At 42.4% G+C, this 24,137-nt stretch overlaps 1 protein-coding gene across 2 annotated transcripts; it reads right to left on the bottom strand.

Moving 5' to 3' along the window:
* On the bottom strand, positions 1-22,524 carry cfap161 (cilia and flagella associated protein 161). 2 transcript variants are annotated; one of them, XM_036969200.2, is made up of 9 exons: positions 22,032-22,524; positions 16,049-16,138; positions 15,602-15,737; positions 14,276-14,351; positions 14,090-14,171; positions 12,860-12,895; positions 10,745-10,867; positions 10,130-10,203; positions 1-218 (listed from the first exon to the last, which is right to left on the bottom strand). In XM_036969200.2, the coding sequence occupies exons 1-9, from the start codon at positions 22,101-22,103 to the stop codon at positions 80-82; spliced, it is 828 nt and encodes a 275-aa protein (XP_036825095.2). In that variant the 5' UTR covers positions 22,104-22,524; the 3' UTR covers positions 1-79. The 2 variants fall into 2 exon arrangements, with proteins under 2 accessions (XP_036825095.2, XP_090086924.1); XM_090230798.1 differs by lacking the exons at positions 1-218; positions 10,130-10,203 and adding an exon at positions 10,281-10,316.
* Between the last annotated feature and the right edge of the window lie 1,613 nt (positions 22,525-24,137).

Here is a 24,137-nt window from a genome sequence, read left to right as displayed (position 1 = left end):
TCAGAATCAAACCTTTATTGAGACTGTGCCACTTAATTTAATATTCCCTTGTGTGTGTGTGTTAAGTGCCATTGTGTGTCTATGGGTGGTCCAGTAGAGTAAGCCCGGCCCCTGCAGGGTCAGCGGTCAGCAGCAGCCAATGGTTGATGTCTCGCTCGGCCTTATGGGAGTCCAGGAAGGTGTGGGCTGTCACCTCATATTCTTTACCATACGGAGTCCTGCAGGAATATACAGTATAATATTACTTCTACACTATTACAATACTACTACTACTACAATAGTACTAATACTACACTATTACAATACTACTACTACTACAATAGTACTAATACTACACTATTACAATACTACTACTACTACAATAGTACTAATACTACACTATTACAATACTACTACTACTACAATAGTACTAATACTACACTATTACAATACTACTACTACTACAATAGTACTACTACTACACTATTACAATACTACTACTACTACAATAGTACTACTACTACACTATTACAATACTACTACTACTGCCACCTCGTATTATTTGCCATACAGAGTCCTGCAACAATATATAATATTACTACTACATCAATACCACTACTACTACACTATGACTATTGTCACATCATATTCTTTACCATGCAGAGTCCTGTTAGAGACAATAATACTAGCACTACTACTACACTACTGCCACCTCATATTCTTTACCATACGGAGTCATGTCAGACACAGTTATACACAATATTACTACTATACTGCTACAATCCCGTGCCTCTAAATTGAAGATGCTTTTCATAATTTGACGACATTCAGAAACAAATTCACCAATGGAAAGACGGTTCATATTTTTTTCCAATCTCAAAGCAGACAGATTTTAACAGTAAATTATCAACACATTGAAAGGGTGGCCTCTTATCTTGGTATCTGGATAGATTAAAAATGTCGTTTTAAACAGCACATACAATTTGTATCTCAAAAGTTGGGTTTTATTTCAGGAATAAATCTTGTTTCTTTATGTGTCAGGAAAGACCTAATATAGTTTACATGTGTCATGACGTGGCCCTTTCTGGGTATAGATCATGGCTTCCCCCTCTCTCACTCTCTCCTACACCCAGGTTCTGTTATCTCAGGTCGTAAATTCCTGGCGGAGACTCTCTCCCCCTGGCCATGCAGAGAGAGAGACCACAGAGTGAACACAGGATTTCACGTGGACGAACTCCTAAATCCCCAAAATGGGAAAAGTAAACTATATGTCCACTTGTAAGAATGTGGGAAGGGTCCGTGGACACTTAAGGGACAGCTATGTTGAGTGTGTTTCATTTGGTGACCTCACGAAGGACAGAATACCACGTGGAGCATTGCCCACACGGCTGGAAATGGTTAAACTCCGAGACTATCGATTCCTTCAGAATAAGAGCAAATCTTAGATACTAATTACTAGTCTGCAGCTAAAAATGAGGTAACCCTGGGATGCGAATACCGACAACCGCCGAAACACCTAGTCTATGAGATCATTTCTGAATGGTTCTCTGAAGTATCCATTCTAACCACGAAATACTTTGATCTTCAGGGAAACAGAAAGAAAGACTTGGATGAACTCTCCAGCAGACGGACTGGATTCCAAAAGAGAAGACAACAATGACATACACCATAAATATGTACTTGCAATTATTCCCGAATGAGCGGCCGTTCACGTGTGAAGGATTAGCATTTCAATGTATATAATTATAGACTGTGTAATGAATCCATTTTTGTCTTTCCCGCTCTTTCTCAGTCCCACCCCCTTCCCTTTGTCCACCAAGCCGTCATATCAGTTTAGCCCACTAGGGAATCTTCTCTATCATTTTTAGTAACCAATATCTACTGTTTGTGCATTTCTGTGATTATTTAGTTAGTAAATAAATGATTAAGCCAACTGGTGTATGGATGATTTAGAGTAAAGGCTGGGTTCATGCAGATAACCAACAATTTACGACATTCAGATGAGACTGATATAATAATTCATTAATAGAAGACTAATAATAATTCATTAATAGAAGACTAATTGATCAGATATTAAAATATCTGAAGAGTTATATTCGGAAAAGCATAACTGTAATCTGAAGATTGTCCGTGGTGCCCCGACTTCCTAGTTAATAAAATGTACATTATTAGTTAAATCACGTAATAATAATAATAATAATAATAATAATAATAATTTCAGAGAATCGATTTGATAAAATAAGTCTTCACTTTTAATGATGCCAAAGACAAGACACATGCAAACCTCAGCCAGCATCCTTCAGATACTGGGCACTGTGTATCACAAGTCACTTAGATTTAGAACTAATGCAAGACCACACACCCATCACTGTGATCTACAGAACATGGTGAGGTGGCCCTACCCTCCAACAAGAAGCCTGAAACACTGAAACATCTTTTGTGCTTGGATTATTGCCTACTTATCTGTGCTCCTCACTTACAAAGTCATTGACTTTCCCGAAGTGGATCCAGTGTTTTGCCCACCACCCAGGACAATGGATCAGATCCCAGCCGGCGAACCAAAACAACGATGCCGTAAAAGGGGCAGACGAAGCAGTCTTCTGGTCAGGCTCCGGAGACGGGCACAAAGCGCACCACTCCTGAGCATACTACTTGCCAATGTCCAGTCTCTTGACAACAAGGTTGGTGAAATCCGAGCAAGGGTTGTCTTCCAGAGAGACATAAGAGACTGTAACGTTCTATGCTTCACGGAAACATGGCTCACTCGAGACACGCAATCGGAGTCGGGACAGCCAGCTGGTTTCTTCACGCATTGCGCCGACAGAAACAAGCATCTTTCTGGTAAGAAGAGGGGCGGGGGGGGGGGGTATGCCTTATGATTAACAAGACGTGGTGTGATCATAACAACATACAGGAACTCAAGTCCTTCTGTTCACCTGACTTCACAATCAAATGTCGACCGCATTATCTACCAAGAGAATTCTCTTCGATTATAATCACAGCCGCATATATTCTCCCCCAAGCAGACACATCGATGGCAGAGACTAAAACAGGAAGCTCTCACGCTCAGGTCTGATCAACGCTGGTCCGACCATTCTGATTCCACGCTTCAAGATTGCTTCGATCACGTGGATTGGGATATGTTCCGCATTAAGTCAAACAACAACATTGATGAATACACTGATTCGGTGAGCGAGTTTATTAGCAAGTGCACCGGCGATGTCGTACCCACAACAAACATTAAAACATTCCCAAACCAGAAACCGCGGATTGACCGCGGATTCGCGCGAAACTGAAAGCACGAACCACTGCTTTTAATCAGGGCAAGGTGACCGGAAACATGACCGAATACAAACAGTGTAGCTATTCCCTCCGCAAGGCAATCAAACAAGCTGAGCGTCAGTATAGAGACAAAGTAGAGTCGCAATTCAAAGGCTCAGACACAAGAGGTATGTGGCAGGGTTTACAGTCAATCACAGACTACAAAAAGAAAACCAGCCCCGTCACGGACCAGGATTTTGCTCCCAGACGGACTGAACAACTTCTTTGCTCGCTTTGAGGACAATACAGTGCCACCGCTACCAAAACCTGCGGACTCTCCTTCACTGCAGCCAACGTGAGTAAAACATTTAAACATGTTAACCCTCGCAAGGCTGCAGGCCCCGACGGCATCCCCAGCTGCATCCTCAGGGCATGCGCAGACCAGCTGGCTGGTGTGTCTACGGACATATTCAATCAATCCTTATCCCAGTCTGCTGTTCCCACATGCTTCAAGAGGGCCACCATTGTTCCTGTTCTCAAGAAAGCTAAGGTAACTGAGCTAAATGACTACCACCCCGTAGCACTCACTTCCGTCATCATGAAGTGCTTTGAGAGACTAGTCAAGGAACATATCACCTCCACCCTACCTGACACCCTAGACCCACTCCAATTTGCTTACCGCCCCAATAGGTCTACAGACGACACAATCACAATCACACTGCCCTAACCCATCTGAACAAGAGGAATACCTATGTAAGTATGCTGTTCATCGACTACAGCTCAGCATTTAACACCATAGTACCTTCCATACTCATCATTAAGCTCGAGACCCTGGGTCCTGGAGTTCCTGACGGGTCGCCCCCAGGTGGTGAGGGTAGGTAACAACATCTTCACCCCGCTGATCCTCAACACTGGGGCACCACAAGGGTGCGTTCTGAGCCCTCTCCTGTACTCCCTTGTTCACCTATGACCGTGTGGCCATGCACGCCTCCAACACAATCATCAAGTTTGCAGACGACACCACAGTGGTATGCTTGATTACCAACAACGACGAGACGGCCTACAGGGAGGAGGTGAGGGCCCTCGGAGTGTGGTGTCAGGAAAATAACCTCACACTCAATGTCAGCAAAACAAAGGAGATGATCGTGGACTTCAGGAAACAGCAGAGGGAGCAGCCCCCTATCCACATTGATGGGACAGTAGTGGAGAAGGTGGAAAGTTTTGAAGTTCCTCTGTGTACACATCACGGACAAACTGAAATCATCCACCCACACAGACAGCGTTGTGAAGAAGGGACAGCAGCAGCGATTATGGCGGAATACAGCTCATTCAATGCTGTCTTAGTGCCAGCTGTGTCATGTTCTGACTTATTCCTTTGTTTTGTTTTTATTTAGTATGGTCAGGGCGTGAGTTGGGGTGGGCAGTCTATGTTAGTTTTTCTATGTTTGGTTTCTGTTTCGGCCTAGTATGGTTCTCAATCAGAGGCAGGTGTTGTTAGTTGTCTCTGATTGAGAATCATACTTAGGTAGCCTGGGTTTCACTGTTGGGGTGGGTGGTTCTGGTCCGATCCTTACTCCTCTTCAGACGACGAGGAGATCTGCCGTTACAGAACCACCCACCAACAAAGGACCAAGCAGCGTGGTAACGGGCAGCAGCAGGAGAGGACTTGGGAGGAGATTCTGGACGGCAAAGGACCCTGGACTCAGCCAGGGGAATATCGCCGTCCCAAAGCAGAACTGGAGGCAGCAAAAGCAGAGAGGCGCCGGTATGAGGAGGCAGCACGGCAGCGCGGCTGGAAGCCCGAGAGGCAGCCCCAAAAATGTATTGGGGGAGGCACATGGGGAGTGTGGCGAGTTCAGGTAGGAGACCTGCGCCAACTTCCCGTGCTTACCGGAGAGCGAGAGGGACCGTGCAGGCACCGTGTTATGCGGTGGAGCGCACGGTCCCCGGTGCGTGTGCATAGCCCGGTGCGGTACATTCCAGCTCCTCGTATCGGCCGGGCTAGAGTGGGCATCGAGCCAGGTGCCATGAAGCCAGCTCTACGCATCTGGTCTCCAGTGCGTCTCCTCGGGCCGGCATACATGGCACCAGCCTTATGCATGGTGTCCCCGGTTCGCCAGCACAGCACAGTGCGGGCTATTCCACCTCTCCGCACTGGCCTGGCTACGGGGAGCATTCAAACAGGTAAGGTTGGGCAGGCTCGGTGCTTAAGAGCTCCAGTGCGCCTGCATGCTCCGGTCTATCCGGTGCCACCTCCACGCACCAGCCCTCCGGCGGCAGCCCCCCGCACCAGGCTGTCTCTCCGTCTTCTCCCTACAGGTGCTCCCGCCTGTCCTGAGCCGCCAGAGTCTACCGTCTGTCCTGAGCCGCCACAGTCTCCCGTCTGTCCTGAGCCGCCACAGTCTCCCGTCTGTCCTGAGCCGCCACAGCCTCCCGTCTGTCCTGAGCCGCCAGAGCCTCCCGTCTGTCCTGAGCCGCCAGAGCCTCCTGTCTGTCCTGAGCCGCCAGAGCCGCCAGTCTGTCCTGAGCCGCCAGAGCCGCCAGTCTGTCCTGAGCCGCCAGAGCCGCCAGTCTGTCCTGAGCCGCCAGAGCCACCAGTCTGTCCTGAGAGGCCAGTCAGCCAGGAGCTGTGATCTACAGAACATGGTGAGGTGGCCCTACCCTCCAACAAGAAGCCTGAAACACTGAAACATCTTTTGTGCTTGGATTATTGCCTACTTATCTGTGCTCCTCACTTACAAAGTCATTGACTTTCCCGAAGTGGATCCAGTGTTTTGCCCACCACCCAGGACAATGGATCAGATCCCAGCCGGCGAACCAAAACAACGATGCCGTAAAAGGGGCAGACGAAGCAGTCTTCTGGTCAGGCTCCGGAGACGGGCACAAAGCGCACCACTCCTGAGCATACTACTTGCCAATGTCCAGTCTCTTGACAACAAGGTTGGTGAAATCCGAGCAAGGGTTGTCTTCCAGAGAGACATAAGAGACTGTAACGTTCTATGCTTCACGGAAACATGGCTCACTCGAGACACGCAATCGGAGTCGGGACAGCCAGCTGGTTTCTTCACGCATTGCGCCGACAGAAACAAGCATCTTTCTGGTAAGAAGAGGGGCGGGGGGGGGGGGTATGCCTTATGATTAACAAGACGTGGTGTGATCATAACAACATACAGGAACTCAAGTCCTTCTGTTCACCTGACTTCACAATCAAATGTCGACCGCATTATCTACCAAGAGAATTCTCTTCGATTATAATCACAGCCGCATATATTCTCCCCCAAGCAGACACATCGATGGCAGAGACTAAAACAGGAAGCTCTCACGCTCAGGTCTGATCAACGCTGGTCCGACCATTCTGATTCCACGCTTCAAGATTGCTTCGATCACGTGGATTGGGATATGTTCCGCATTAAGTCAAACAACAACATTGATGAATACACTGATTCGGTGAGCGAGTTTATTAGCAAGTGCACCGGCGATGTCGTACCCACAACAAACATTAAAACATTCCCAAACCAGAAACCGCGGATTGACCGCGGATTCGCGCGAAACTGAAAGCACGAACCACTGCTTTTAATCAGGGCAAGGTGACCGGAAACATGACCGAATACAAACAGTGTAGCTATCTTCTCCCTACAGGTGCTCCCGCCTGTCCTGAGCCGCCAGAGTCTACCGTCTGTCCTGAGCCGCCACAGTCTCCCGTCTGTCCTGAGCCGCCACAGTCTCCCGTCTGTCCTGAGCCGCCAGAGCCGTCAGCCAGCCAGGAGCTGCCAGAGCCGTCAGCCAGCCAGGAGCTGCCAGAGCCGTCAGCCAGCCAGGAGCTGCCAGAGCCGTCCTTCACTCCGTCCTTCACTCCGGAGTCTCCCGTCTGTCCGGTGCTGCCGGAATCTCCCGTCCATTCGGTCGGCGGCGAGGGTCGCCGCTCATAATAGGCCACAGGGGCGGTGGAGGAGGCGGACAAAAACTGTGGTGAAGTGCCGCGCCAGAGCCGCCACCACGGACAAACGCCCACTCAGACCCTCCCCTATAGGTTCAGGTTTTGCGGCCGGAGTCCGCACCTTTGAGGGGGGGGGGGGGGGGGTACTGTCACGTTCTGACCTTTATTCCTTTGTTTGGACTTTATTAAGTATGGTCAGGGTGTGAGTTGGGGTGGGCAGTCTGTTAGTTTTTCTATATTTTCTATTTCTGTGTTTGGCTGATATGGTTCTCAATCAGAGGCAGCTGTCTATCGTTGTCCCTGATTGAGAACCATATTTAGGTAGCCTGTTTTCCTTTGTGTTTTGTGGGTGGTTATTTTCAGTCTTTGTGTGTCTGCACCAGATAGAACTGTTTCGGTTTTCACTTTGTTGTTTTGTATTTTGAAGTGTTCAGTTTCATTAAAAAAAGATGAACACTTACCACGCTGCGCTTTGGTCCTCTCTTTCCACCGATGACAACCGTTACAAGCTGACTGTGGTGGTATGTAAACAGTTACGAAAAATACAGATGAAAACTCTCTAGGTAGACAGTGTGGTCTACAGCTTATCATGAGATAGTCTTCCTCAGGCGAGCAAAACCTTGAGACTTCCTTAGATATCGTGCACCAGCTGTTGTTTACAAAAATACATAGTCCGCCGCTGTTCTATCCTGCCGATGTGGCGTATAACCAGCCAGCTGTATGTTGATAGTGTCGTCGTTCAGCCACGACTCCGTGAAGGATAAGATACAGTTTTGAATGACCTGTTTAGTTTATTAATTCAACCATTTTAAAAAACAAGCACACATTAAACTTAAAAGCCATACATGCACATGAATAAAATCATTGAGGATAACACACAATAAAGTCTGGGACTTTTTTCCATTGTGGTCCTCTTGAGACAAGATCGAACACAGTATGGCAGTGAAATAATAAAACAAGAACATCTATCTCGTCATTCCAGTTACATCATAGGGGTTATTTATATGGGCATAGAAGACATCAAACATATTTTTTACTTTACTTTTAAAGCTGTCCAGAGAGAACGTTGTTTTTATTGGCAGAGGCAACTCATTCCATTCTGAGGCTCCAGTATACAAGAAAGTACCTTGGTAGTTTAATCTTCCACGTAGGTCCTCTTTTTCTCCGCCTTCTCTTCACGCAAATCACGGGGATCTGGGCCTGTTCCTGAGAAAGCAGTATATAGTACGCGTTGTCCCCGTCAGACTCGTTAAAGGAAGTCCGTGGTGAGTAATTGCAGTCCTGATGTCCAGAAGTTATTTTCGGTCATAAGAGACGGTAGCGGCAACATTATGTACAAAATAAGTAAAAAACAACGCAGATAAATGAACAAAAAAACACAATAGGTTGGGGGCATGTAAAACATCTGCCTTCTTCTCCGGCGCCATTTTAGGGATTACTACTACTTCTGCTGTCTCGTATTCTTTACCATATGGAGCCCTGTTAGCCACAATAATCCACAATATTACTACTGTAGTACTACTACTTACTACTACTACAAAAATACTACTACTATTACTGCTACTACTACCAGTGTAATCTTTACCATATGGAGCCCTGTTAGACACAATAATACACAATATTACTACTATAATACTGCTTTTACTACTGCTACTACAACACTAATTCTACTAATAAAATACTAATACTACTAATTCTACTACTAGATACTGCTACTACTATAGTAAAACTACTACTACTACAGTAAAACTAGACTACTACTACTACTGCCACCTTATATTCTTTACCATACAGAGTCCTGTTAGACACAATATATTACTACTGTAGTACTACTAGCTACTCCAACACTACTACTGCCACCTCGTATTCTTTTCCATACATAGTTATGCTAGACACATTAATACACAATATTACAACTGTAGTACTACTAGCTACTACTACAACACTATTGTCACCTCATATTCTTTACCATATGGACTCCTGTTAGGTACAATAATAAACAATAATACAACTGTAGTACTACTAGCTACAACTACAACTACACCTGCATTGCTTGCTGTTTGGGGTTTTAGGCTGGGTTTCTGTACAGCACTTTGAGATATCAGCTGATGTACGAAGGGCTATATAAATAAATTTGATTTGATTTGATTAGATTTAATAATACTACAACTACAACTACTAGGGTTGGGCTCCCGAGTGGCAAAGTGTTCTAAGGCACTACATCTCAGTGCTTGAGACGTCACTACAGACACCCTGGTTCGAATCCAGGCTGTATCACAATCGGCCGTGATTGGGAGTCCCATAGGGTGGCTGGCGCACAATTGGCCCAGGTTTGGCCGGTGTAGGCCGTCATTGTAAATAAGAATTTGTTCTTAACTGACTTGCCTAGTTAAATAAAGGTTAAATTAAAAAAATACTACCATACTTACTACTACTACTATCCCTCATATGGAGTTCTGATGAAATAATACACTATATAACTAATACTACTACTGTCACCTCATATTCTTTACCAAATGGAGTTTTGTAAAAACAAAATACACAATGTAACTACTATACTACTAACGCTTCATATTCTTTACCATATGGAGTTATGTTGAAATAATACACTAACTACTAATATTACTACTACTAGTAGTAGTACTGTTTTCACCTCATATTATTTACCATATGGAGTTATGTTGAAATAATACACTATATAACTAATACTACTACTACTACTGTCACCTCATATTCTTTACCAAATGGAGTCCTGCATTATATACTATTACTACGCTACTACCACTACTAATACTACTACATTCTTTACCATACAGAGTCCTGCAGGAATATGTTTAATATTAGATACTAGTAGTGCTATTACTACTACAAAATACAACATAGACTACTGCTGATTCTATCCTGTGTAACTTTACAGGGTTCTCTAATGTGAAATGTCAAGTAAAGTTTTACCACAGGATGTGTTGTCCTAGAACAGCCAGAGCCTGGTTGGTCTTGCAGTGGGAGATGAGCACTTTACTGTTGGCCTGTAGAGACACAGAGTTACATCACTTTACTGTTGGCCTGTAGAGAGACACAGAGTTACATCACTTTACTGTTGGCCTGTAGAGACACAGATTTACATAACTTTACTGTTGGCCTGTAGAGAGACAGATCAGAAGTTCCTGACCGCACCTGGAGGTAGACAGGGGCCCATTGTGTCTGGAAATCTAACAAGTGTAAACAGATCTGGATGGTCAAACCATCATTATAGTGCCCTCAAATCATTGACAGGTGGCACCATTGACATATAGCATCAATAAGTGTCTTAAATTAAAAAAAACATATTTTCAAAGAATATCTGTCAAATGATTTGCATATAGAGAGGGACCAGGAAGTCTGGTCACAAGGTGGACACAGTAGACAGAAAAGGGACACATTTTACAACAAAGGGTAGACACGTCAAATGTTGATCAGATAGTGATTGGATAATGTTGATCGGATCACAAATACCCCATGCTACCACAAGGTATAAACTGGTCTACTGATAACAGAACTGTGTGTGTGTGTGTTGTTTTCTTTACGTACAGGAACAGGCAGCCCCTCATGCTCCAGTCTTTCCTGAGGGTCATTGTGTAGAACCTTCCACCAGGACAGGAAGTTAGCCTGATGCTCCATGATCACTTCCTGGAGGCGGGACTTCTTGGCACACTTCAAATCACAGCAAAGCATATTTCATAACCTAGCTAAAATATACCTCACAGAAACGATAAGAAAGAAAACTGAGATAAAAATAAAGTAAGAAAAAAATGAAGATTAAGTGAAGAATGCCTGAACACAATCCAGGAGACATGAATGAAGCAGTCCTTCAATGAAAGAAAGAGTTACATGTCTGTTAGGGGTCAGGGATACATGTCTGTTAGGGGTCAGGGATACATGTCTGTTAGGGGTCGGGGATACATGTCTGTTAGGGGTCAGAGATACATGTCTGTTAGGGGTCAGGGATACATGTCTGTTAGGGGTCAGAGATACATGTCTGTTAGGGGTCAGGGATACATGTCTGTTAGGGGTCAGGGGTCAGGGATACATGTCTGTCAGGGGTCTGGGATACATGTCTGTCAGGGGTCGGGGATACATGTCTGTCAGGGGTCGGAGATACATGTCTGTTAGGGGTCAGAGACACATGTCTGTTAAGGGTCAGGGATACATGTATGTCAGGGGTCAGGGATACATGTCTGTTGGGGGTCAGGGGTCCGGGATACAAGTCTGTTAGGGGTCAGGGATACATGTCTGTTAGGGGTCAGGGATACAAGTCTGTTAGGGGTCAGGGAGACATGTCTGTCAGGGGTCAGGGATACATGTCTGTTAGGGGTCAGAGATACATGTCTGTTAGGGGTCAGGGATACATGTCTGTTAGGGGTCAGGGGTCAGGGATACATGTCTGTCAGGGGTCAGGGATACATGTCTGTCAGGGGTCGGGGATACATGTCTGTCAGGGGTCGGAGATACATGTCTGTTAGGGGTCAGAGATACATGTCTGTCAGGGGTCAGGGATACATGTCTGTTAGGGGTCAGGGGTCAGGGATACATGTCTGTCAGGGGTCAGGGATACATGTCTGTCAGGGGTCGGGGATACATGTCTGTTAGGGGTCAGAGATACATGTCTGTTAGGGGTCGGGGATACATGTCTGTTAGGGGTCAGAGATCCATGTCTGTTAGGGGTCAGGGATACATGTCTGTCAGGGGTCAGGGATACATGTCTGTCAGGGGTCGGGGATACATGTCTGTCAGGGGTCGGAGATACATGTCTGTTAGGGGTCAGAGATACATGTCTGTCAGGGGTCAGGGATACATGTCTGTTAGGGGTCAGGGGTCAGGGATACATGTCTGTCAGGGGTCAGGGATACATGTCTGTCAGGGGTCGGGGATACATGTCTGTTAGGGGTCAGAGATACATGTCTGTTAGGGGTCGGGGATACATGTCTGTTAGGGGTCAGAGATCCATGTCTGTTAGGGGTCAGGGATACATGTCTGTCAGGGGTCGGGGATACATGTCTGTCAGTGGTCGGGGATACATGTCTGTCAGGGGTCGGGGATACATGTCTGTTAGGGGTCGGGGATACATGTCTGTCAGGGGTCAGGGATCCATGTCTGTTAGGGGTCAGAGATCCATGTCTGTTAGGGGTCAGGGGTCAGGGATACATGTCTGTCAGGGGTCAGGGATACATATCTGTTAGGGGTCGGGGATACATGTCTGTTAGGGGTCAGAGATCCATGTCTGTTAAGGGTCAGGGATACATGTCTGTCAGGGGTCAGGGATACATGTCTGTTAAGGGTCAGGGATACATGTCTGTCAGGGGTCAGGGATACATGTCTGTTAGGGGTCAGAGATCCATGTCTGTTAGGGGTCAGGGATACATGTCTGTTAGGGGTCAGAGATCCATGTCTGTTAAGGGTCAGGGATACATGTCTGTCAGGGGTCAGGGATACATGTCTGTTAGGGGTCAGAGATCCATGTCTGTTAGGGGTCAGAGATACATGTCTGTCAGGGGTCAGGGATACATGTCTGTTAGGGGTCAGAGATCCATGTCTGTTAAGGGTCAGGGATACATGTCTGTTAAGGGTCAGGGATACATGTCTGTTAAGGGTCAGGGATACATGTCTGTTAAGGGTCAGTCCTTCAATGAAAAAAAAAGCAATCACCTTCTGGAAGGTCTTGTGGTCACTCGTCAGATACAACTGTAAAACACACACACACATTCAGTAAGCATAGTATTAAAGCTGGTGCTTTCTCTAGTTCCATGGTACGAGTTTGTTAGGGGTTAGGGGTCAGACAAACATGTATTTTAAGGGTTAGGGGTCAGGGATACATGTCGGTTAGGGTTAGGGGTCAGGGTTACATGTCGGTTAGGGTTAGGGGTCAGGGATACATGTCGGTTAGGGTTAGGGGTCAGGGTTACATGTCTGTTAGGGGTCAGGGATACATGTTTGTTAGGGGTCAGGGATACATGTCGGTTAGGGTTAGGGGTCAGGGATACATGTCTGTTTGGGGTCAGGGGTCAGGGATACATGTCTGTTTGTGGTCAGGGATACATGTCTGTTAGGGGTCAGGGTTACATGCCTGTAAGGGGTCAGGGATACATGTCGGTTAGGGTTAGGGTTACATGTCTGTTAGGGGTTAAGGGTCAGGGTTACATGTCTGTTAGGGGTCAGGGATACATGTCTGTAAGGGGTTAGGGGTCAGGGATACATGTCTGTAAGGGGTTAGGGGTCAGGGTTACATGTCTGTTAGGGGTTAGGGGTCAGGAATACATGCCTGTTAGGGGTCAGGGGTACAAGTCTGTTAGGGGTCAGGGAGACATGTCTGTCAGGGGTCAGGGATACATGTCGGTTAGGGTTAGGGTTACATGTCTGTTAGGGGTTAAGGGTCAGGTTTACATGTCTGTTAGGGGTCAGGGATACATGTCTGTAAGGGGTTAGGGGTCAGGGATACATGTCTGTAAGGGGTTAGGGGTCAGGGTTACATGTCTGTTAGGGGTTAGGGGTCAGGAATACATGCCTGTTAGGGGTCAGGGGTACATGTCTGTTAGAGGTTAGGGGTACTCTCCCACAGAGATCATATTAAAGATAATTTAAATGTATGTACTGTATATTAGAGTTCTAATTGTATATTAGAGTTCTAATATGTAATTCTATGGGTTAGGTTAAATGTATACATTATATTATAGAGGTACAATATGTAGTTCTATGGATTGGGGTTATGTATTATATTATAGAGGTACAATATGTAGTTCTATGGATTGGGGTTATGTATTATATTATAGAGGTATATAATGTAGTTCTATGGGTTACGGTTAGGTTCATGTATTTTTCTTATAGAGGTCTAATATGTATAGTGTTAGATGTTTATGTGTGTGTGTCTCTGGAACTCACCCCTCCAGCAAAGCCACTAGTTGTTCTGAGGGCGAAACTCTGATTATAGCGCAGAGGCTCTCCCTCTGCACTGCCATCCACACTGGACACACACCGCAATGTTAAAAAACACCTATTCCTGTGTGTGTGTGTGTGTGTGTGTGTGTGTGTGTGTGTGTGTGTGTGTGTGTGTGTGTGTGTGTGTACCTGCTGATGATGAATGCGTTGCGTGTGCATGGCTGCAGACTCCTCCCCCCACTGACCCCACAGGGAGCCTGAATGGCTAAAGAGACAAACAGGGTTTATATTATCATCATCACCACCATCATTATCATCATCACTATCATCATCATCGTCACTGTCATCACCACTATCATCATCATCACCATCATCGTCACTATCGTCACTATCATCATTGTCACTATCATCATTGCTATCATTGCTATCATCATTATCATCACTATCAATATCATCAGCATCACTATCATCATTGCTATCATCGCTGTCATCACTGCTATCAATACTGTCATCACTAGCATCATCACTATCATGGTCATCATCACAATCATCACTATCAATATCATCACTATCACCATCATCAGCATCACTATCATTATCCCTATCATCACTATCATCATCATCACCACTATCATCACCATCATCATCACTATCACCACTATCATCATCATCATCATCACCATCATATTCATCATCACTATCATCATCATCACTATCAACACGGTCATCATCGTCGCCACTATCATCACCATTACTATCACCACTATCATCATCATCATCATCACTATCATCATCATCACCACTATCATCATCATCATCATCATCATCATCATCATCATCACCACTATCACCAGCATCACTATCATCATCATCACTATCATCATCATCATCATCACCACTATCACCACTATCATCATCACCACTAGCATCATCATCATCATCACCACTATCACCACTATCATCATCATCACCATCACTATCATCATCACTATCACCACTATCATCATCATCATCATCATCACTATCATCATCATCATCACCACTATCATCATAATCACTATCACCACTATCATCATCATCACTATCACCACTATCATCATCATCATCATCATCACTATCATCATCATCACTATCATCATCATCATCACCACTATCATCATCATCACTATCATCATCACTATCACCACTATCATCACTATCATCATCATCACTATCACCACTATGATCATCATCACTATCATCATTACCACTATCATCATCATCATCATCATCATCATCATCATCATCATCATCATCATCACTATCACCACTATCATCATCACTATCACCACTATCATCATCACTGTCATCACTATTACTACTATCATCATCATCACTATCATCATCATCATCACTATCATTGGACAGTATCCACATTGGTGACATGGATGAAGCTTGTCTTTTGAAAATCCTAAATATTACTTCTGGCTTAGTGACTTTCCCTCAGGGATAGAGTTATGGCACACGTGTGTGTACCTGGACTAGGCCCCTCCCCCACGTTGGTCAGGTCAGCGTAGATGCTGACTGAGCAGCTGTTGTCTCCGCACACATTCACCAGCATCACAACATCACCAAAACACACTGCACCTCCCACAGAAACAGACAGGTTAACCTAAACACACACACACACACACACACACACACACACACACACACACACACACACACACACACACACACACACACACACACACACACACACATTACATTACATTTGAGTTATTTAGCAGAAACTTATCCAGAGTGATACAGATTAATGCATTCATCTAGATGGAACAACTACATATCTCAGTCATAGTAAGTACATTTGTCCTCAATAAAGTAGCTTTCAGAAATGTCAGCTAGTAGGAAAAGACAAGTGGGGACGTGGGACGGGGACGGGGGGTATAAGACTGACTGATGTCTTATTTAAGATACTCTGACCTGTTTGAGGATGTTTTGTTTGAGGAACCCAGTTTTCTGCACCATCAGCTCTCCCCTCTCCTTCCTATCCAAGAAGTCCTTCAGTGTGTCCTGTGTGGAGAGACACAGCTCAGTGTGTGTGTGTGTGTGTGTGTGTGTGGAGAGACACAGCTCAGTGTGTGTGTGTGTGTGTGTGCGTGCGTGCGTGCGTGCGTGTGTGTGTGTGCGCGCCAAGGACAGAGACATCAGTGAAGTCCCCAAACAAAAATAATATTGTATAAAAACTAGACGGTAACTTTACAAGTAAAGTTGTAAGTTGTAATGAAAGTTGGTGGAGCTAGCTAAAGCTCTTTACAAGTAAAGTTGTAAGTTGTAATGAAAGTCGGTGGAGCTAGCTAAAGCTCTTTACAAGTAAAGTTGTAAGTTGTAATGAAAGTCGGTGGAGCTAGCTAAAGCTCTTTACAAGTAAAGTTGTAAGTTGTAATGAAAGTCGGTGGAGCTAGCTAAAGCTCTTTACAAGTAAAGTTGTAAGTTGTAATGAAAGTTGGTGGAGCTAGCTAAAGCTCTTTACAAGTAAAGTTGTAAGTTGTAATGAAAGTTGGTGGAGCTAGCTAAAGCTCTTTACAAGTAAAGTTGTAAGTTGTAATGAAAGTTGGTGGAGCTAGCTAAAGCTCTTTATACGTTTGTTTGTGAAAGTGAAAGAAGTGTAAAAATGTCATTTTTAAATACCATCGAAATTCATTTGATTTAGTCAGAAGTTGTGGTCGGTAGTTTGGATATGGTCAATAGTTAAATGTGTGGTTGTGGTATGTAATTGTGTGGTTGTTGTCACTAGATATGGTAAGCAGTTGTGTGGTTGCTGTCAGATTGTTGTATGTGGTTGTGGTCAAAACGGCAGCTGTTTGGGAAAGTTTGAAAAACATGTGGTAATGCAGTTACAAAAACAACTGTACCATAAGTTCCGTATTGAATATTTTGATTCCGTAGACGAATAGCCCATACACTAACTTTTCGTGGTAGTGGTCAAAATTGACGTTGTTTGCAAAAATGTTACAGAAAATGTTGATGTGGTTACTTAAATTGCTGTAAATATTGATCCGAATGTTAAGTTTGGTCCAAACGCCAGATTTGAGTAGCAGAGAAGTATACGAAGCTGGTAAGCTTGGAATATTTTGTCTAAGTGGTTGCAAATTAGGAATAATTAGCTGATTTGGGTCAAAAGTTGCATGAGAAAATGACGGTTGGAAGTGATGTCACAATAGGAAGCCTTAGAATCTTAATGAAATGCCATGAAAGCGGATGGGGGGGGGCAACAAAATGGATTCCATAAAACCTACAGCAGACATAAAACATTTACCACACATCATAAAACCTATAGCACACATCATAAAACCTATAGCACACATCATAAAACCTATACCACACATCATAAATCCTATACCACACATCATAAAACCTATAGCACACATCATAAAACCTATACCACACATCATAAATCCTATACCACACATCATAAATCCTATACCACACATCATAAAACCTATAGCACACATCATAAAACCTTTACCACACATCATAAAACCTATAGCACACATCATAAAACCTATAGCACACATCATAAAACCTATACCACACATCATAAAACCTATACCACACATCATAAAACCTATACCACACATCATAAAACCTATACCACACATCATAAAACCTATACCACACATCATAAAACCTATACCACACATCATAAAACCTATACCACACATCATAAAACCTATACCACGCATCATAAAACCTATACCACACATCATAAAACCTATACCACACATCATAAAACCTATACCACACATCATAAAACCTATACCACACATCATAAAACCTATACCACACATCATAAAACCTATACCACACATCATAAAACCTATACCACACATCATAAAACCTATAGCACACATCATAAAATCTATAGCACACATAAAACCTATACCACACATCATAAAACCTATACCACACATCATAAAACCTATACCACACATCATAAAACCTATACCACGCATCATAAAACCTATACCACACATAAAACCTATACCACACATCATAAAACCTATAGCACACATCATAAAACCTATACCACGCATCATAAAACCTATACCACACATCATAAAACCTATACCACACATCATAAATCCTATACCACACATCATAAAACCTATACCACACATCATAAAACCTATAGCACACATCATAAAACCTATACCACACATCATAAAACCTATAGCACACATAAAACCTTTACCACGCATCATAAAACCTATACCACACATCATAAAACCTATACCACACATCATAAAACCTATAGCACACATCATAAAACCTATACCACACATCATAAAACCTATACCACACATCATAAATCCTATACCACACATCATAAATCCTATACCACACATCATAAAACCTATACCACACATCATAAAACCTATAGCACACATCATAAAACCTATACCACACATCATAAAACCTATAGCACACATAAAACCTTTACCACGCATCATAAAACCTATACCACACATCATAAAACCTATACCACACATCATAAAACCTATACCACACATCATAAAACCTATAGCACACATCATAAAACCTATACCACACATCATAAAACCTATACCACACATCATAAAACCTATACCACACATCATAAAACCTATACCACACATCATAAAACCTATAGCACACATCATAAAACCTATACCACACATCATAAAACCTATACCACACATCATAAAACCTATACCACACATCATAAAACCTATACCACACATCATAAAACCTATACCACACATCATAAAACCTATACCACACATCATAAAACCTATAGCACACATCATAAAACCTATACCACACATCATAAAACCTATACCACACATCATAAAACCTATAGCACACATCATAAAACCTATAGCACGCATCATAAAACCTATAGCACACATAAAACCTATACCACACATCATAAAACCTATACCACACATCATAAAACCTATACCACACATCATAAAACCTATACCACACATCATAAAACCTATAGCACACATCATAAAACCTATACCACACATCATAAAACCTATACCACACATCATAAAACCTATAGCACACATCATAAAACATATACCACACATCATAAAACCTATAGCACACATCATAAAACATATACCACACATCATAAAACCTATACCACACATCATAAAACCTATACCACACATCATAAAACCTATACCACACATCATAAAACCTATAGCACACATCATCAAACCTATACCACACATCATAAAACCTATACCACACATCATAAAACCTATACCACACATCATAAAACCTATACCACACATCATAAAACCTATACCACACATCATAAAACCTATACCACACATCATAAAACCTATACCACACATCATAAAACCTATACCACACATCATAAAACCTATAGCACACATCATAAAACCTATACCACACATCATAAAACCTATAGCACACATAAAACCTTTACCACGCATCATAAAACCTATACCACGCATCATAAAACCTATACCACACATCATAAAACCTATAGCACACATAAAACCTATAGCACGCATCATAAAACCTATACCACGCATCATAAAACCTATACCACACATCATAAAACCTATACCACGCATCATAAAACCTATACCACGCATCATAAAACCTATACCACACATCATAAAACCTATACCACACATCATAAAACCTATAGCACACATCATAAAACCTATACCACGCATCATAAAACCTATACCACGCATCATAAAACCTATACCACACATCATAAAACCTATAGCACACATAAAACCTTTACCACGCATCATAAAACCTATACCACGCATCATAAAACCTATAGCACGCATCATAAAACCTATACCACGCATAAAACCTATACCACGCATCATAAAACCTATAGCACACATAAAACCTATACCACGCATCATAAAACCTATACCACGCATCATAAAACCTATACCACGCATAAAACCTATACCACGCATCATAAAACCTATACCACGCATCATAAAACCTATAGCACACATAAAACCTTTACCACGCATCATAAAACCTATACCACACATCATAAAACCTATACCACGCATAAAACCTATAGCACACATCATAAAACCTATACCACACATCATAAAACCTATAGCACACATCATAAAACCTATAGCACGCATCATAAAACCTATAGCACACATAAAACCTATACCACACATCATAAAACCTATACCACACATCATAAAACCTATACCACACATCATAAAACCTATACCACACATCATAAAACCTATAGCACACATCATAAAACCTATACCACACATCATAAAACCTATACCACACATCATAAAACCTATAGCACACATCATAAAACATATACCACACATCATAAAACCTATAGCACACATCATAAAACATATACCACACATCATAAAACCTATACCACACATCATAAAACCTATACCACACATCATAAAACCTATACCACACATCATAAAACCTATAGCACACATCATCAAACCTATACCACACATCATAAAACCTATACCACACATCATAAAACCTATACCACACATCATAAAACCTATACCACACATCATAAAACCTATACCACACATCATAAAACCTATACCACACATCATAAAACCTATACCACACATCATAAAACCTATACCACACATCATAAAACCTATAGCACACATCATAAAACCTATACCACACATCATAAAACCTATAGCACACATAAAACCTTTACCACGCATCATAAAACCTATACCACACATCATAAAACCTATAGCACACATAAAACCTATAGCACACATAAAACCTATAGCACGCATCATAAAACCTATAGCACACATAAAACCTATACCACACATCATAAAACCTATACCACGCATCATAAAACCTATACCACACATCATAAAACCTATACCATGCATCAAACCTATAGCACACATCATAAAACCTATAGCACACATAAAACCTATACCACACATCATAAAACCTATAGCACACATCATAAAACCTATAGCACACATAAAACCTATAGCACGCATCATAAAACCTATACCACGCATCATAAAACCTATACCACACATCATAAAACCTATAGCACACATAAAACCTATAGCACGCATCATAAAACCTATACCACGCATCATAAAACCTATACCACACATCATAAAACCTATACCACGCATCATAAAACCTATACCACGCATCATAAAACCTATACCACACATCATAAAACCTATACCACACATCATAAAACCTATAGCACACATCATAAAACCTATACCACGCATCATAAAACCTATACCACGCATCATAAAACCTATACCACACATCATAAAACCTATAGCACACATAAAACCTTTACCACGCATCATAAAACCTATACCACGCATCATAAAACCTATAGCACGCATCATAAAACCTATACCACGCATAAAACCTATACCACGCATCATAAAACCTATAGCACACATAAAACCTATACCACGCATCATAAAACCTATACCACGCATCATAAAACCTATAGCACACATAAAACCTTTACCACGCATCATAAAACCTATACCACACATCATAAAACCTATAGCACACATAAAACCTTTACCACGCATCATAAAACCTATACCACGCATCAAAAAGTGGTATACAAGCAACTCGATCCAAACCATTCCGCACCTTCTGAAGTTAGAATGGCGTTTCTAGCATAAAGGCTGTAGGAGGCGCTGGAATAATAATAATAATAATAATAATAAGTAGTATGTCGAATATCTAAGCACCAACTAATATTGCTTTAACGCCAACTTCACATTGTGCCAATATATATACCCGTGCCAATATATCCTTCCAACACCGGCTTCTCTGGCATCATCATTTAATTAGCTAGCCATGCCCGTAGCAACTGTGCTCTTCTGGAGACACTCACCTCCTCCAATGTAACGTCCTCCCTCCAGTTTCCAACACGGACGTCTGGTCTGTATGTCCTAACGTGAGCCATGGTGGTGCAGATGCTTGTTATGTTTGTGTACTTATTGTAAGTTAGCTAGGTAACTGGCTAGTATTTATCCTCTAGCTAGCCAAGCTCTCCAACCAAAACAACTAGACAAGCTTTGTTGAGTGGTCTCCACGGTAACTGTAATGCGGTGACAGTTACGCTGTAGTCCACCAGGGGGTGGACTCTTACCGGGAGATCTGGACCTGGAGCGCCAGCGGTGTTTGACTTGTCTATGTGGTGACTTTACACATTACATTTACAGTAAAAGAGACACAAATACATCAAAAACACTCTTTAAAATGTCAGTGTTCCCTCACCTCCCGTTTAGCAACATTTGGAAGACATGGAAGGTGTCAGGATGAACTATACTTGTTCTCTTTTAAAAGGCAGTTGTCAACAGTGTTGGGGAGTGTGGAACTATGTTACCCACTACTTTTTCTGTAAAAAGAAAGGAAAATATGGGTGAAGGAGGCGATAATTTCCTTTCTGTTTTGGCATCAGACGTTCCTTATTTTCACTTTAAACATCATTTTTGTTTATCGGCTGAATTACACATTCTGACTCCAGAGTGATCCATTCTTATAATTTGTAGTCTACGATATTTCATATGATACATTTTCACAAAGTAGTTTGTATATAGTGAACTGCTTTTTCAAAGTAACTTCAGTTAAGTAAACAATATTTTTCTTAAGGGTAGCTTTAGTGTAGCTACTTCTTCTAGTGTGGCATAATTGGTAGTTTGGTAAACCACATTTTCAGAGTAGTTTCCCCAACACTGGTTGTCAGATATATTCAAAAGCTATACCAGTACTGGACCTTGGTTGTTGACAAGAGAAAACTCATAACAAAAATGTTTTTTTTTTAATAGATTTTTTTCTTATGAACAAAAGTAATGATTTTCATATTATCAAAATGTCACAGTTGTAATATAATAAATCTACAAGCATAGCTCTGTTATTACTGTTGATCTAAATACTAAATAGAGGGTCTACTGGGAGTAGATGGCACCCTATTGCCCTATATAGTGTAGTTATTTTGGCCAGAGCCTGATAGGGAATAGGGTGCCATTTTAGATTGGCCCTGTGTCTTCTGGGGGAGGGGAGCTGGCTCTGTCTGGTGTGGTCTTGTTTGGTCTGGTCCAGTTCAGCCCGGTTTGGTCCAGTTTCGTCTGGCAGTAACAATACAGTGTGAGCGGCAGCAGTGTCTTCTTATTGGCTGAGAGAGTTAGAACACTGGGACATTCTCAGTCTGAGGCCTTAAAGGTCGTTATCAACAAAATGTCTCAATAAGGTGCAGAGCGTTCGATTTGCCTGCTGAGGGAGCAAGGTCCACTAAAACCATTGACAACTGCGTGCCGTTTGAAAGGGATTGTTATTTGAATGTTAACTATTTGGTTGTAATATCATCACCTCTTGAAGAGCATAGTCAGATCTACACATTTCAGACTATTCCATGCAAAACAATTTAGCACATTTAGCTCTATCAGAGTTATACAGCAGGTATCTGCATGTTTTTAATGATCATTAAACATCAATTGATCATGTAATTTCAGCTACGTCAGGGTAGCCTCACGATATCTCTCAATATTGACCACCATTAATTGGATATTTGAGTGATATAATATACAGTGCCTTGCGAAAGTATTCAGCCCCCTTGAACTTTGTGACCTTTTGCCACATTTCAGGCATCAAACATAAAGATATAAAACTGTATTTTTTGTGAAGAATCAACAACAAGTGGGACACAACCATGAAGTGGAACGACATTTATTGGATATTTCAAACTTTTTTAACAAATCAAAAACTGAAAAATTGGGCGTGCAAAATTATTCAGCCCCCTTAAGTTACCTTAAGTTACCTTAAGTTACCCTTAAGTTGCTACGATTACAGCTGTAAGTCGCTTGGGGTATGTCTCTATCAGTTTTGCACATCGAGAGACTGACATTTTTTCCCATTCCTCCTTGCAAAACAGCTCGAGCTCAGTGAGGTTGGATGGAGAGCATTTGTGAACAGCAGTTTTCAGTTCTTTCCACAGATT

The sequence above is a fragment of the Oncorhynchus mykiss genome, chromosome 4 (genome assembly GCF_057628025.1).
Source record: "Oncorhynchus mykiss isolate SJ-2025 chromosome 4, ASM5762802v1, whole genome shotgun sequence".
In the NCBI taxonomy this organism is placed as follows: Eukaryota; Metazoa; Chordata; class Actinopteri; order Salmoniformes; family Salmonidae; genus Oncorhynchus; species Oncorhynchus mykiss.
This window is presented reverse-complemented; position numbering and strand designations above follow the sequence as displayed.